Consider the following 13,703-nt stretch of genomic DNA (forward strand, 5'->3'; position numbering starts at 1 on the left):
ATCTAATTAGAGAGAAAAAAGTAATTATAAAAAGATGCAAAATTTAGGTGGAGCATAACTTGAAAAGTTAGCAAGCAGAGAAAATAACAGCTTACCATGGTATGTATCTTCCTATAGTAGTTTTGTAGGGTTACATCAGTCTTCTCCCATTTGAGGAAGTGACTTCTGGTAAATGGACATTTTCTCCACAATTGGTAATTGTTGATTAATTTTAAATAAAAATTAGATTTTTTTTTTCAAGATGGAGTATATCTAGAAAAAATATGAACTGAAGATGAACTTTAGTATATTAAGCAACTAATAATAGTTTGATGCTTCAGGTAATGGAGATAGGTGTCTCATCATTGGTCACTGGTCAGTAACTTCTGTGGGTCTCTGTAATTAGGGGCTTCAAATGTCATGTGTCTTACCTTGATTTCTTCTAGCTGGTGCTCTTTGGTGCTGAATGTTATGTTTAATCTTCCTTCAGGACTTACTATATTGTCTCTTCACTTTACCTGACTTAAGAAATAGATGTTGTTTAATAGATGAAGGAAAGTGTAATTTTAAAATCTTATATAAAAAAGGTGCTAAATATTGGGAGAAAAAGACTTTCAGAACTGGAATAAACCTGTTTTTATGGCCTCTTCAGTTAACTGTTAAAGATATGATGTATTGTCGTTGTTGCAGTGATTTTAGTAGGGCTTAAAGATAATAAATACAAGTGGGTTATTTCTCTGAAGTTTAAATGCCCACAGGTCAGCTGTCCCACTAAGGCTTAAATACAAATACGTACAAACTAGAGACTGTCCAGAGACTGATTAAATGCAGTTCTAGCAGCCAAATTCAGCAGAGCAGTGCAATTCTAACATGGATGGCATGAGGCCTGCAGGAGGTCTGTAATGATGCAGCAGGAGGCGTGCTCTGAGTTTGAGTGGTGTATGGTCAGTCATGGTAACTTGTGTTTATTGCGGGTGGACGAAGACTGTGTTGGTTTGTATTTGCCACAACAGCTGTACATTCACATCTTAGTTGTCTCCATGTCCAGACTATTTGTATTTTCAAGAAATGAAGAACATCAGCCCAAATTTAGGATTCCCAAGTGTCATGTTGCCTTTTCCAGCTGCCCTAGATGATGCATTTTTTTCAGTGTAGACTAAAAAGTTATGGTTGCGCTTCTGTGTAGCTTCTGTAATAGTACTGGAAGCTGATTTTTGTTGGATTTAAAAGTGGGAATTTCAGGGGAAATTAAATTTTTTTGGGTATCAGATGTTTAAAGTTCTGAGCTAATTAGACTTTCCTACTTCCATTTGACTGAAAGAAAATACTAACCTGTATATACCATATTCCTTTTAGATATATTTTAAGCATTTAACCTGTGAAATTCGAAGTAGAATGAAATGCACTACAATTTAAAAAAATCTTTAACTTAAGATCCTTCGAAGTATAGTATAATATAACAGGGAATATAATTTCATAGTATCTTACTTTAAATTGTTGCCATTATTTTGGGTAAAGGAAAATTTACTTAAGTATTACTAAAAGTGATTTCATTGTACATTATGAAGATTCAAAAAACTACTGTGGATTTTGTTTTGAGTGGGCTGTCTTAAAAGAGAGTTGAGATTACAGATATTATTAAAAGGGTCCCTTTGTGATACACTTCTTTAAAAGTTACATCTCTATCTATATAAATATAATGAATTACCAATTCAGTAGCTTGCTCCCTTCTTTTGTCTTTTTTGAGCAATTTTATATGCTTATATAAAAACTTCAGCACATCTGCTTTCAATATCTGTATTGTTTGGTTATCTACCATTTACTGATATGTATGTTCATGTTTACCTTTCTCTTCTCCCTTTTTATGAAAGAATTATTATGTGCCACATCCTAACTTTGCCTGTTTTTTTGTATTGTTTTCCTGTTTTTATTGGGTTTTTTTTTTCTTTTTATGTCTTGCATACATTCTGTCTTGAGATGCTTTAGTTGGCACTGATTTTAATTTTTTCTTCGTATTGTGGTCTTATTTATGATTTCTTTTTCATTCACCTATATTAATGACCTCTTGGCATAGCTATATTGTAGTAACTGCATTCAGTGTCTTTTTCAAAAGTATAGATTTTCAACTATTATATTCTTAGCAAACTTTGAGTTTAAAAAGTATGAAAAAAAAATCATACTCACAGATGGTATGCTTGTACTTCCATTTGACTGACCCATAACAGAAAGTATTCATATTCTCCTCCCACCTCCACACACTACTTGTTGCATTTAGTGCCTTAATTTCCCCAAGAGAAGAACTTTAAAATGTAAGTATTATTTTTACTTGTTCCAACTGTATTGGGTTTTACCAGCCATCTGTGAAGATAAGGGAATAGACTTGGCATGTGTCTTGGCATCTTAGCTGAAAAATGTAATTTTCCTATCATTTCTAAGGCATTTTTTTTCCCTTCAACATCTGCAGAATAAATGCTCTTATTAAAATTTAAGAAGATAGTGACTCACCATATTAAGCAGCTAAAGAACATTTTCTCCTGGATAGTGAGTGGGTTTTTTTTTCTCTATTGATAGCAGAAGTGCAGCACTAGTACTGTCCTAGAGGGAAGAAAAATAAAATGAAAGCCAAAAGTGTTAATAGAGAAATATCTAATTACTGGAATTTCACAGATTCTGAGCAAAGTTATCTCAGTGCAGTTGGTGATGTTCACTCTGAAGGTAAACATGCTGGAAATGTATCTGTTTGTTTTTAATTGCATTGGATCTGAGCATCCATTTTGAAATTCACAATTTGCTCACTTATTTCCCCCCACAAATCCTTGGTAGCAACTTAGTATTACTGAACACTAAGAAATAACTTGTGCTTCTGCAGGGATCAGAGTGCTGAACCCCAGCAGCAACTCTGGGTGTGGTTTCCCCTTACTCTGGTCTCTGAGGGGATTTATATGTGAGGGCCTTTGAGTACATGTGTTGCCTCACATCAGTTTTACTGATGGTTGTGAGGGAACTTATGAACAAATGTAGGCTCTTCTTTTTCTCTCAGTCATGTGTTATGTATTTGAATGAGAGAAAAGTAATTTCTCCCATTGTTTGACAGTATCGTAATTTGGAAGACAAAGTTTAAATTAGGTTAAAAAAATCAATCTTTTATAAGAATAAATTTGCTTTGAGACATTCGTTGCTTATGTAACAAATACTGACTTATGTATTCTAAGTCTATTACTTTTCCACCTTTTGAACCTTGAGTTTCGTTATGTAAATCTGGATTATAATAATTGATAATCTTTTGTGGAAGTACATTCATTTTACAGCACACATTCTCTTCCCAAGTAACACTGTCTTGTGGCTTCAATTTAGATTTCAAGAGGGTGAAAAACAGGATAGTATTTAGTAAATATGTATCACATTCTAGAAATGGAGTGTTTCTGAAATTGAGTACTACAGTTTGCATGTACAGAAATGTATATAAAGAAGTAAATACATTTATGGTTTGTTGTGTTCCATATCCATGGTTGGCTCAAGCTCAAACAGGTCCTATTTAAGATTGCCTGTCTTGGTTTCCCAGTGCATTTACATACTGTCCTAAAACATATGAATGTTCATAATGCTATACAGCACAACAGGGAAATGAAAAGCAAAATTACATAACTGGTGACTTTAGAGATGGATTACAATCTATTGAAATACCTGCGTGGCATAATATTTCTACCTGCTGTGCTTTTCTTTCCCTGTTTTTGTGTCCTAGTCTTCATTCCTGTTGGTCTTTAGTTGTAATTCTTGGGCAGACAAAACGCCTTTTGATTTGTTTCTGTTGTTGTGGGTATGTTTCTTACAACTCAAAATGTCAGTGATCATTCCAGTAGTGATTTGGGATAAAGGGAAGACAGGAGGATCTATTGAAACAGAACTGCTTGAAGAATTACAATGTTGGTTTCCACAATTTTGTTTTCTGTACAGTGAACAGACAATTATTTTTAGCTCTTGAATTTTAGTATGCTCCTGTAGGAAATGTTTGGGTGCTTGGATTGTCACTACTGCTTGAGTGTCAGTATTTTGGAGAAGGGTAGGAGGAGGAAATGGTGAATAACAGACATATTCTAACAGTGTAGTCTAGCTTTAAACATCTTGGTCTTGCTGCTCTAGCCATATGATTATTGGAATTTCATTAGGATATTTTTTTCACTTAGGACTCTTACTTGTTCTTTTTATTAATTTACTGCACAAAAAGATTTGGTAGGTAGGTTGCTCTGAAATTCTAAGAGATTTTATAATTTTTGTAGTCTCTTAGCAACTTTGTACCTGTGTTGTGGTTTAACCCCAGCCAGCAGCCAAGTCCCACACAGCCACTTGCTCACCCAGCTACCAGTGGGATTAGGGAGAGAATCACAGGGGTAAAAGCTGGAAAACTCGTGGGTTGAGGTAGTCAGTTCAGTAGGGAAAGCAAAAGCAAATAAAAAAGAGCAAAGCAAGGAATCAGTGTGCTGCTTCCCAAGGGCAGATGTTCAACTATGTCCAGGAGAGCAGGTAATTGTGCTACCTTTTTTGACCATTTCAAATTTCTTAGAAACATCTGTTTACTCTTGAAGTGAGCCACTTCCATTTAATAGTCTTTTGTGTTGCACATTGTCCAATAGAATTAAAGGAATTTTCTTGATACTTACCATGTAGACTATTAACAAAATATTTATGAGTTTGTAATTTTCTTTATTTTGGATTTCTTATTTTTTAGGTGTGTTCTTTAGTTCAGTCAGCACCTGGATGATGCTCTTAGTCCCATGGTTTAGTTCTAGGTAGTCCTGCAAGAAGCAGGGAGTTAAACATGGGATGATCCTTATGAATCCCTTTCGATCTGAGGTTATCTATGATGCTATGACACTAGGACTGGAATAAAATTTCTATAATCAGTATTTTCACATATTTGGATGTTCATATAGGTGGTATAGAAAATGTAATCACTTCATCAATTTTCTAGAAGACTACAAGAACTGCTTTGTTTTCTGGAACAACAGAATCTTAAAAATAGAAATTGCATGCAACACTACTGATGTGTAACCCCAGGTTGTAACACTTCAGAAAAGCAGTGAAATTCAATGACTGTGGTAACCTGATTTCATGGTTAACCTTAGCTTGTAATTCAGTAGACTTACACTTGCTCTTCTACCCTGTAATTGCCTATGGACTGTTTGCAGAAATAAAGGTGTGCTGGTGATGGAGCAGAAACAGTGCTTGGAATAATGTCTCAGTCTTTTCTCAGACACATTCATGCCAAGGTGTCTCTTTGTTTTCAGAGTTGCAATAGTTTCCAAGTCTTTTGAAGGAAAAACTGATCGAACGGAAGAGTGGTATGGAACACAGTACAAGCAAGAAGCAATTTCTGATGAAGTTATTAAGGCATGTTAAAATTTGTAACATTCTAATATCTACAAATGAAAAGTCAGTGGTAAATTCTTTGTCCAGTTTTCCATATAGATGAAGGGGTAACTTAAATGCACTGCTTTTCATAGCATGAAAATCATACAGTGAGTCTGTTTAATGTTAAAGGAAGTAAGAATGCTATACTTGTCTTTAGATTTCAAATATTTATTATATAGGAGGGATATATTTTAATGGTTATAAACCATGTTAAGTGCAGGGAATGTTACACTGTTTTTTCTGTAGAAGATCCCTAATATCCGGTGGCTGAGTAAAAATGTAAGCATCAACTTTTAAAAACTTAGAAGTATTTATTATATGTTAATGAACTTATCAGTACTTTAAAAAGGAATTTTTAAAAACTGTTCTATGTAACTGTTTCTGAAGTTGATTTTTGCAACATAGGAAGCAAGTATGTTTTGCCAGTTAAATGAGATTGTAAAAATCAAAACTCAAAAAAAATTAGATGGGCAAATCTTTGTTGAAACTTGTTAATGTTCTGATCTTCTAAGAAGAGATGACTGTAAAATTTACCTTAGAGCTGAATTGGACCCTCTGGGCGTGCTCTGAACAGACATTGCATAGGATCACTTCCTTGAGCTTGACCATATCTATGTTTTTGATTAGAATTCTTGGTTAAGTGTTTAGTTTAACATCTTCATTTATGGTTCACGGTAACAGAAAATATAAGATATAAACCTATTCTCCTCTCTACTGTAAACTTTTCAAAATTACTTTTCTGTCATCCTCCTTCCAAGAGCAGTTCATCCTGCTGATAGCCTACTCCAACTTTTTTTTCCAGCTATTTCTCTCTTTCCCTGTTATCTTGATAATATTTATACCGAAGGTACTGGAATACATTTTTTAAATCTTTTGGTTTAGTGTAAAATAAATAAGCCCATATATGCTTTAATTAAGCAGAAATTGTCATAGCTTCATTGTTTCTCCTGTTGATCTAGAAATGGCAAAATGCTGACCTGAATGGGAAATTCAAGCTTCCAATGAAAAATGAGTTTATTCCTTCAAACTTTGAGATTTTGCCATTGGAAAAAGATGCAACACAGTACCCTGCCCTTGTTAAGGTAAACTGTCTATATTTGTCCTGTTTACTGCCTAACCTTCTGGGAAGTTAGAATTTAATTCCTCTGTTTTTTAAAATATAGATAATCTCATATTCCAAAGTAGAGAAAACAAAAAAAGTACAAAATTTGAATATTTTGCTACAAAAACAGTAGAAAGTTCATTCTTGCTGAACTTTGGACTGTGACAATTTGTGTTCCTAGGAAAGTGAATCTAGATACAGCTTGAACTCTCTCTCCCCTTTTGAAAGTGTGTCAACAATTGATAAAAATAGCAATAGAGCTGTTTATTCAGCAGAAGGGTCACTGCTGCTCTTACATTTTTTTGACCGATGTTGAGTCAGTTGAGGGTGTAGGGAAGGCTATTGTTTTGGAACTGTGTACAGAAAATGCCTGTGATTGCATGGAAAAATGAGAGAAGTGTCATTTAGTGATCTCAAAATACAGTATATTGAATATATCTGTATTCACTGTATATATTGAATATAGCAATTCGAACAATTTGAATTTAAGGGGATAATTCAAAGTGTTGATTTGAAGTGGTGAAGAGACTTTTTTTAAAGTAGTGGCATATATTGCAGTTAAAAGTCAGATGACTTAAAACCTCTTTTCTTAACACAGGACACTGCTATGAGCAAACTATGGTTCAAGCAAGATGACAAATTTTTTTTGCCAAAAGCTTGTCTCAACTTTGAATTTTTCAGGTATGCAATGTTAAGTATATCACATAAAGTTGTCTCCAAAAGTTTCTTGTTTATTTGGAATCTGTATTTGTGCAGCAAACACTTTCTTGCATGTGTTGACACTTAAGAATCTTTGTCCTTACTTTGAATATGTAATAAGGCTTAGATGCAGGAAGGCGCATCTATAATATGCAGTATTTGAGTAGCAAGACATTTTATGTGCTTCTTCTATATTAAAAGGAAATATTTACCTAAAAATACTTTTAAATCAAATTTTTTTTGTATTTTATTTGTTATACTTGAAATATACCTGCCAATAGACCCCACTACATATTGCAATATTCCTCTTTAAAAACAGTTGTGTATTTTAAAATTAATTACTAAATCATAGCTATTTTAACATGTGTTTTCTTTATGAAATGATATTCTGATAATAGCTTCAGGCGCAAATTCTATTTTAATTTGTATAATGCAAATCAGTTTAAAAAGTGTGTCATGGTTTGACACTGGCACAATGCCAGCACCCCCATGAAAATGTAACCTATCAATTGAATGCTGTGAAATGCGATCGAGAACAGAGCAAAGCAGGCCAAACTTAATAACAAGGGGAAAACTTTATTACACTACTACTACTACTATAAAAGGGGAAAAAAAAAAAACCACACAAAATTTGAAATGAAAACGTTTCAAAATATTCCTCCTCCCACCACCCAACTCCAGTAAATCACAGTGAGACACATTTGGACCTTTAATCAAGTCTTCATCCTTCTGCATAATCAATACTGAGTCCATCAGGGGAGAGAGGAGTCTCCCTTGCACCATAGACCCCCAGGAAACACAGCTGCTCTTGTGTTTCCATGTCACACATGGCACCGCCCAGACACGCCGGCCAGTGTGACACTTTCCTCTCCCTGTCACAGTGCTCTCACCACAGTGCATGGACAGAGACTGCTTATAGGGCCTCTTTAAGGATGCTTTGCCAAGGGCCAACAGGAACAACAGTCCAGTGTCTCATTTTGGGACTACAGTCCCCCCCATTTTCCCTGGGGCTGGGGGTCCAAGAACAGAGATCGCCTTTTTTTCTTCTCTGAAGACAGAGGGCATCCTCACACCCTCCTCTGCTTTCCCCTGTTCATTCCTGAACTGGTAGTTGCTGGAGGAGTCTCTTGGCTCACCATTGCATCCCCCTAAAATGCAGTCTCTCTTGGAGAAGTTGGTTCGCTCTATGGCTAACAAGAAGAGTCCAGCCAACAGCCACTCCATCATCTCTCCCCAACCTTCTTTCCCTAACAAATGAGGTCCCCGGCTGTCTCTCTTTCCTTCAAATTGAGGAGGAGCAATATTTCACAAAGCCTTCATTTCCCAGGAAAGGGTTAAAATTCCCGGACTCCCCGGAAGGAATCCCGGCCCAGGACGCTGTGCTGTCTCCCATGCTGGGCATCTTCCCCCCCTCCTCCTCCTTCTCCTCTGCCAGCAAACTCCCGGGTGTCTGCAGGCTCTCTGTGTCTTTCCCTCTAGGTTGTGGGCGGGGAACAAAGACATCCCAGACGTTCTCTACCCTTCTGTCCACAGGAACTGACCCAGCTCGGTTCCCAATCCTTCACCCCCTGGCCTACCTTCCCAGGCCACATGGCTTTCCCTGCTCCAGCCAGCCCGGGCTGGGCAGGGGAGGTCTGCACTCTCTGATGACCGGAACCAAAGAGAGCAAGTTCTCCTGGGAATTCTGCTTTTAACCCCTCTGTGTTCTCAGAGACGTGTCCACCTTCAATTGGTCACCCCAAGTGTCAGTATCCAAACATGACCCCTGACTGGACTGACCTCTTCCTTCCAAGAAAATTCTTTTCCTGTGTCAAACCACGACAAGTGCTTAAAATTTTGGGGTTTTACTTAACTGACACCCATAACAGATTGTACTTTTTTTTTGGAAGAGCATTGTCTATATTGCCAATTAATGTTTGATTCTGACCTCAAGATGTATGATAAAATGATGTAATGTTAATTCTGCTCTTGCATGACTTTCATCATAGGAAGATAATCTTTTTAAGTGAACATGACAGTGATGGGCTTTCTTAATGTTCCTTTCAAGAAATAAATTTCTAACTTTTGAATTAAAAAAATATACCACTGTTTTTAAAGTGCAGCTGTTTCTGTGTTGAGCTGCTGAAAGCTAGAAAAAAATTCAGGGACTCTCTTGCCTAATTAAGTTATTTGGTGATATTGCTGGAAGGGCTGTTGTGGGGACTCCCATAGATGTCCCCACTATTCTTGTTTTGAGAGACTACTTGAAATTTTTCTTGCAGGATATTTTACAGAGGTTTTTTCAGTGTGTATAATGTCTTGGTACTGGTTTTCATAGTAATTGGGGAAAATAGCTTGCCTGGGCATTTTCTCCTTTTGCTTTTTGAAACCACAGGCCAGATGTTACAACTGTTTCAACTTCAAAGTGTCAGAAAATGGAGGATCAAAATGGGAACTCCCTATCTTTTATTCAAATAGCAGCAATTGCAGTGCTTTGCCTTCTTTTTAATTCTTTTAATTATCTTGATAAAAGATAATAATTGGGTTTATGTAAAGCACACAAAGGTATAAGTGTATGCAATACACAAAATTTCTTAGAATCATTTGTGTTGGAAGTGACTTTTAAAGGTCTAGTCCAGCCCTCCTGCAGCAAGCAAGGATATCTTATCTAGACCTGTGGAGATGGTATTTCCCACTTAGCTTTGTGCTTTCATCTCAGTGAGCCCTTATAAAAAGCCAGAGTTACTTGAGCTTTGCTGACCATTGTAATGGAATTATTTGCCTCTTTCCTTCTAGGAACAGTTCCAGATGAGAGCTGGGTTTTTTTCTTAGGGTTGGGAGCAAGGGTTCTTCCATTTCCCTTAAAAAGGAGATGGTAATTGGTAATTGTATGTGAGCAGGAGGAAGGAGATTTTGACAATATTGGGTGCATCATCTCTAAAAGATGTTGTAAGCAGGTTTGTCTAGTTTTGATATTTTAAAAAAGTTCATGGAGAATCTGTCTCTATGTGATCATGCTGATGGTCATTGAAGGAAATAATGAAATGTAAGGTGTTTATTCATGAGACTTGATGGAATCACTCATATCTCATGGGACCAAGTTAGCTGGTGAGTAAAGCCACCTTTATGACATAGTTTTTCATAAAAAGTCTAAGCCTCAGTTCTAGATCAGAATATGAAGTCTGTGATGCCTTGTAGTAGATTACAAGAGTTTGTTCAGGCTACTTTAATATGATAAAGACTGCTTTAATATGATAAAAAAAACTAGGAGGATTTTTTCTGCCTGCAGCCCTGATCAACATGAAGCAAAGAAAGAATCCCAGTCCAGATGTAGCAGTAATTGCTGTGTAGATAAATTAAGAGGAGGTTGATGAATTTGGTTTCTCCCATAAACATACAGATTGCACAATACGTGTATGAACCTCTTCAAATCACCTTGTTCCAAAACTGAAAATCCTTACAGGCATCCTTGTGTTAAAGAAACATCGTAGTAAAAACATCTGACTTACTGCCCAGCCTGAAAGAGGATGATAAGTTTTTGCATTTGTATGAATTGCAACTTAAGAACTTAAAGTGTTCTTTTTTAAAATGAAGTAACACAACCATGTAATGTGGTGATGCTTTGAAAATTCTTTTAAAGGTAGTTAGCAACTCAGCACTTCAGTGTTGATTCCAGATATGTCACAGCTGTTTGAAAGGAAAAAGGACTAGACTTCTTTTTTTTTTTTAATGCACCATTAGTGATTGAGTTGTTCTACTTCTTTTAGTCTAGTAAAAAAAGGGTAAACTAGAAATAAGCATTTGTTTACAAAACTGTCAATAATAGGAAGCAACTCCCAGAGCAGTGTTGTAATAATTGTTTTCTGTTATTTTCCACTGGAGGATTAATGATCTAGTAGTTGTGATTTTTTTCAAAATTCCCAGTTGGCCTTTGCCAGCTAAGCATGAATACAGAATTTAAACTGATACAGACATAGTAATCACTCAAACTCATTAAGCCTGTATTCTAGTATCAAAACCAGAAATAATATAATGAGTCTGAAGGAAGGTTTATAGGATTGACCTACATCTTGCTTTGAATTTGGTCTTAATTAAAAAAATCGGTAGTAATTGGATTTATATCACTTGTCATATTGAAATTGCTCAGTTTTTGAAATTGCTCAGGAAATTCTCATTGTAGGGAAAAATGCAAATACCAGTTATTTTGTATTTGTTTAATTAGGGATAAGATTTCAGACTATAGCAGGCTCTGCTTCTCAAATATATATGTTTGAAATTATTCATTTAGTTTGTTAAAACATCTTCCTGCACTTCATTTTCTTAATCTTAACAGAAGGAGAAGTTAAAAGCTACAAGGAACCGTCTTAAAAATACCTTTGCTTTGTGTTTTAGTTACCAGTTTGTGCGTTGTGGTCTTGTTTTATTACATTAGTGTTGATATACACAGTGAAATACACTGCTGTATAGGTGTAAGCATATGTAATAGCCTGAATATATGACTGCTTAAGGAAAAAGTCAGGTTCGAATCATAAGCCATATCCTGTCAGTAAATACTTCAGATACTGGTGATCATTTTTGTGACATTGATAATGAATTTACGTGCACTTCAGAGATTTTAGCAATACATACAGTACAAATAACTTGTCTTCTCAAATCTTTGAAACAGACAGGTGTTTGGCATTTAGCACAATTGAAGCATGATTTGAATCTTTGAGTTGCATTTCTCTTTTTGAGAGATTTACAGCAGTGCTGTGTGTGATCATGTGCTCCTAATGGATCAGTAGATTTTGGAGAGTTGTTGCCATTAAAAAAATAACAGTTGTAAGAAAACGTATACACCAGACTTCTCTCCTGAGCTGACTTTGGCATGTACTGCATATTGTCATACTAAAAATTGTTGATCTCTTAATTTTTGCAATAGAACGTGATAGTGTATGAGTATTAATTAATTAATGTTCAGTACATGGACTTTCATTTTGGTCTGTTAAATTATGTTGGTATATTTAGTTTATTTTACTCCTGATGAATTCTTACTGTGCAGCCAAGTAAATAAAACATGTCTTGATTTATGAGCATAAATGGACTATGTCTTGAGTGTATTTAGTCATCAAGCCATATGCAAGCTAAGTAACCCTTCTCAGATGTGTTCATATTTGGCTTTGAAATAGGAGTCCTTCAGAATGGGATCCATCAGCAGAAACACACAGAAAATACTGTTTCCTTCAGATCAAACTTAAAAGGCCAAAAGAAATAGAGAAATAATTTTAAACTGCATATTTTACTTTCAACATTTTCTTCCAGCCCATTTGCTTACGTGGATCCCTTGCATTGTAACATGGCCTATTTGTACCTTGAACTACTCAAAGACTCCCTCAACGAGTATGCATATGCAGCAGAACTAGCTGGCTTGAACTATGATCTCCAAAATACCATCTATGGGATGTATGTAAGTACCCAAGTCAAGGAAGAGCTTAGAGCCTTAAAACTACTTCCACTCATCAACATTTTTATATTGATTTGATGGAAGGACTTTTAAATAAAAAAATAAAGGCTGTTAGTCCTTTTGATCTTGGTTATTAGCCATCCTTTCTTTGATTTGAATTTTAAGTTGAATTTTGTTAAAAGTCTTTAAGAGTCTTTTAGTTCACGTTAAACAAATTTTCTTCTTTATTTCTATATCATTCATGAAATTAATTAGTTTGTAAGATTTCTTCCTCCATTAAAAAAAATGACAACCCTAATCCAAGCTTATATATTTGTTGGTCAGATATCTACTAAAAACTTTCTGACTGATGGGGTAAAAGAACCCCTTTTCATGCTATTAAATAAATAGTATACTTCTGCTTTCCTGTTCAAGAACTACTGATCATGAGGCTGCATATACATACTCTTCAGTCATGTTTCTTCATCCATTACCTTGTCACTGCCTGAGGTATCAAAGCATTTCTTTTGTTTTTCTTTTTGTTAGTCGCTACATTTATGCTGATCCTCTCCATTGCAACATGACATACCTGTTTATCAGGTTATTGAAGGATGATTTAAAAGAGTATACATATGCAGCACGCCTCTCAGGTTTGGTCTATGGCATTGCATCAGGAATGAATGCAATACTTGTAAGTAAGAAAAGAACACAGGAGGAAATGAAACAGCTTGGGAGTTGTTGAGCTTGGAGAAAAACTTTGACTTCTGCATTTCTAAAGGAGATGGTTAATGTTTTTTTTTTTTTTTCCTTGCATATATCTCATGAGTTAAAGGCAATGCAAGACTATCTTAATCAATACTGAGTGACCTGTTTTAAGATTGCAGTGTCTTGTGAACATATGTGTAGTGCAATTGTTGCATTCTGGTTCACATTTTTACTTGCTTGCATGATAGTTTGGAAAGTAGTATTGCTGGTTTCTGTATAAAAATATTAACTTTTCTGTTGAATGAATCCTCAGCTTTACAGATTTTGTTATAATTCTCTAATTCTACTGTAGTGAGCTGTAGAGATGGATTGTGCATGTGTTCACTAGAATGCAATGCTGGATATTTA

The 13,703-nt window shown here is 35.5% G+C and overlaps 1 protein-coding gene across 8 annotated transcripts in view; it reads left to right on the forward strand.

The window, feature by feature from the left end:
* Positions 1-13,703, forward strand: part of IDE (insulin degrading enzyme) — a 53,643-nt gene that overhangs the window by 22,186 nt on the left and 17,754 nt on the right. For 7 of the 8 annotated variants that reach the window (XM_021536486.4, XM_021536483.3, XM_021536479.4 and 4 more), the window contains exons 12-15: positions 5,265-5,367; positions 6,348-6,470; positions 7,089-7,171; positions 12,470-12,614. In XM_021536486.4, coding sequence (XP_021392161.1) covers positions 5,265-5,367; positions 6,348-6,470; positions 7,089-7,171; positions 12,470-12,614 — 454 coding nt within the window. Of the gene's footprint in view, positions 1-5,264; positions 5,368-6,347; positions 6,471-7,088; positions 7,172-12,469; positions 12,615-13,136; positions 13,282-13,703 lie in introns of all 8 variants that reach the window. The other variant, XM_021536480.4, reaches the window with a different exon arrangement.

This window comes from Lonchura striata, chromosome 6 (assembly GCF_050655825.1).
Source record: "Lonchura striata isolate lonStrDom1 chromosome 6, ASM5065582v1, whole genome shotgun sequence".
Taxonomy (NCBI): domain Eukaryota; kingdom Metazoa; phylum Chordata; class Aves; order Passeriformes; family Estrildidae; genus Lonchura; species Lonchura striata.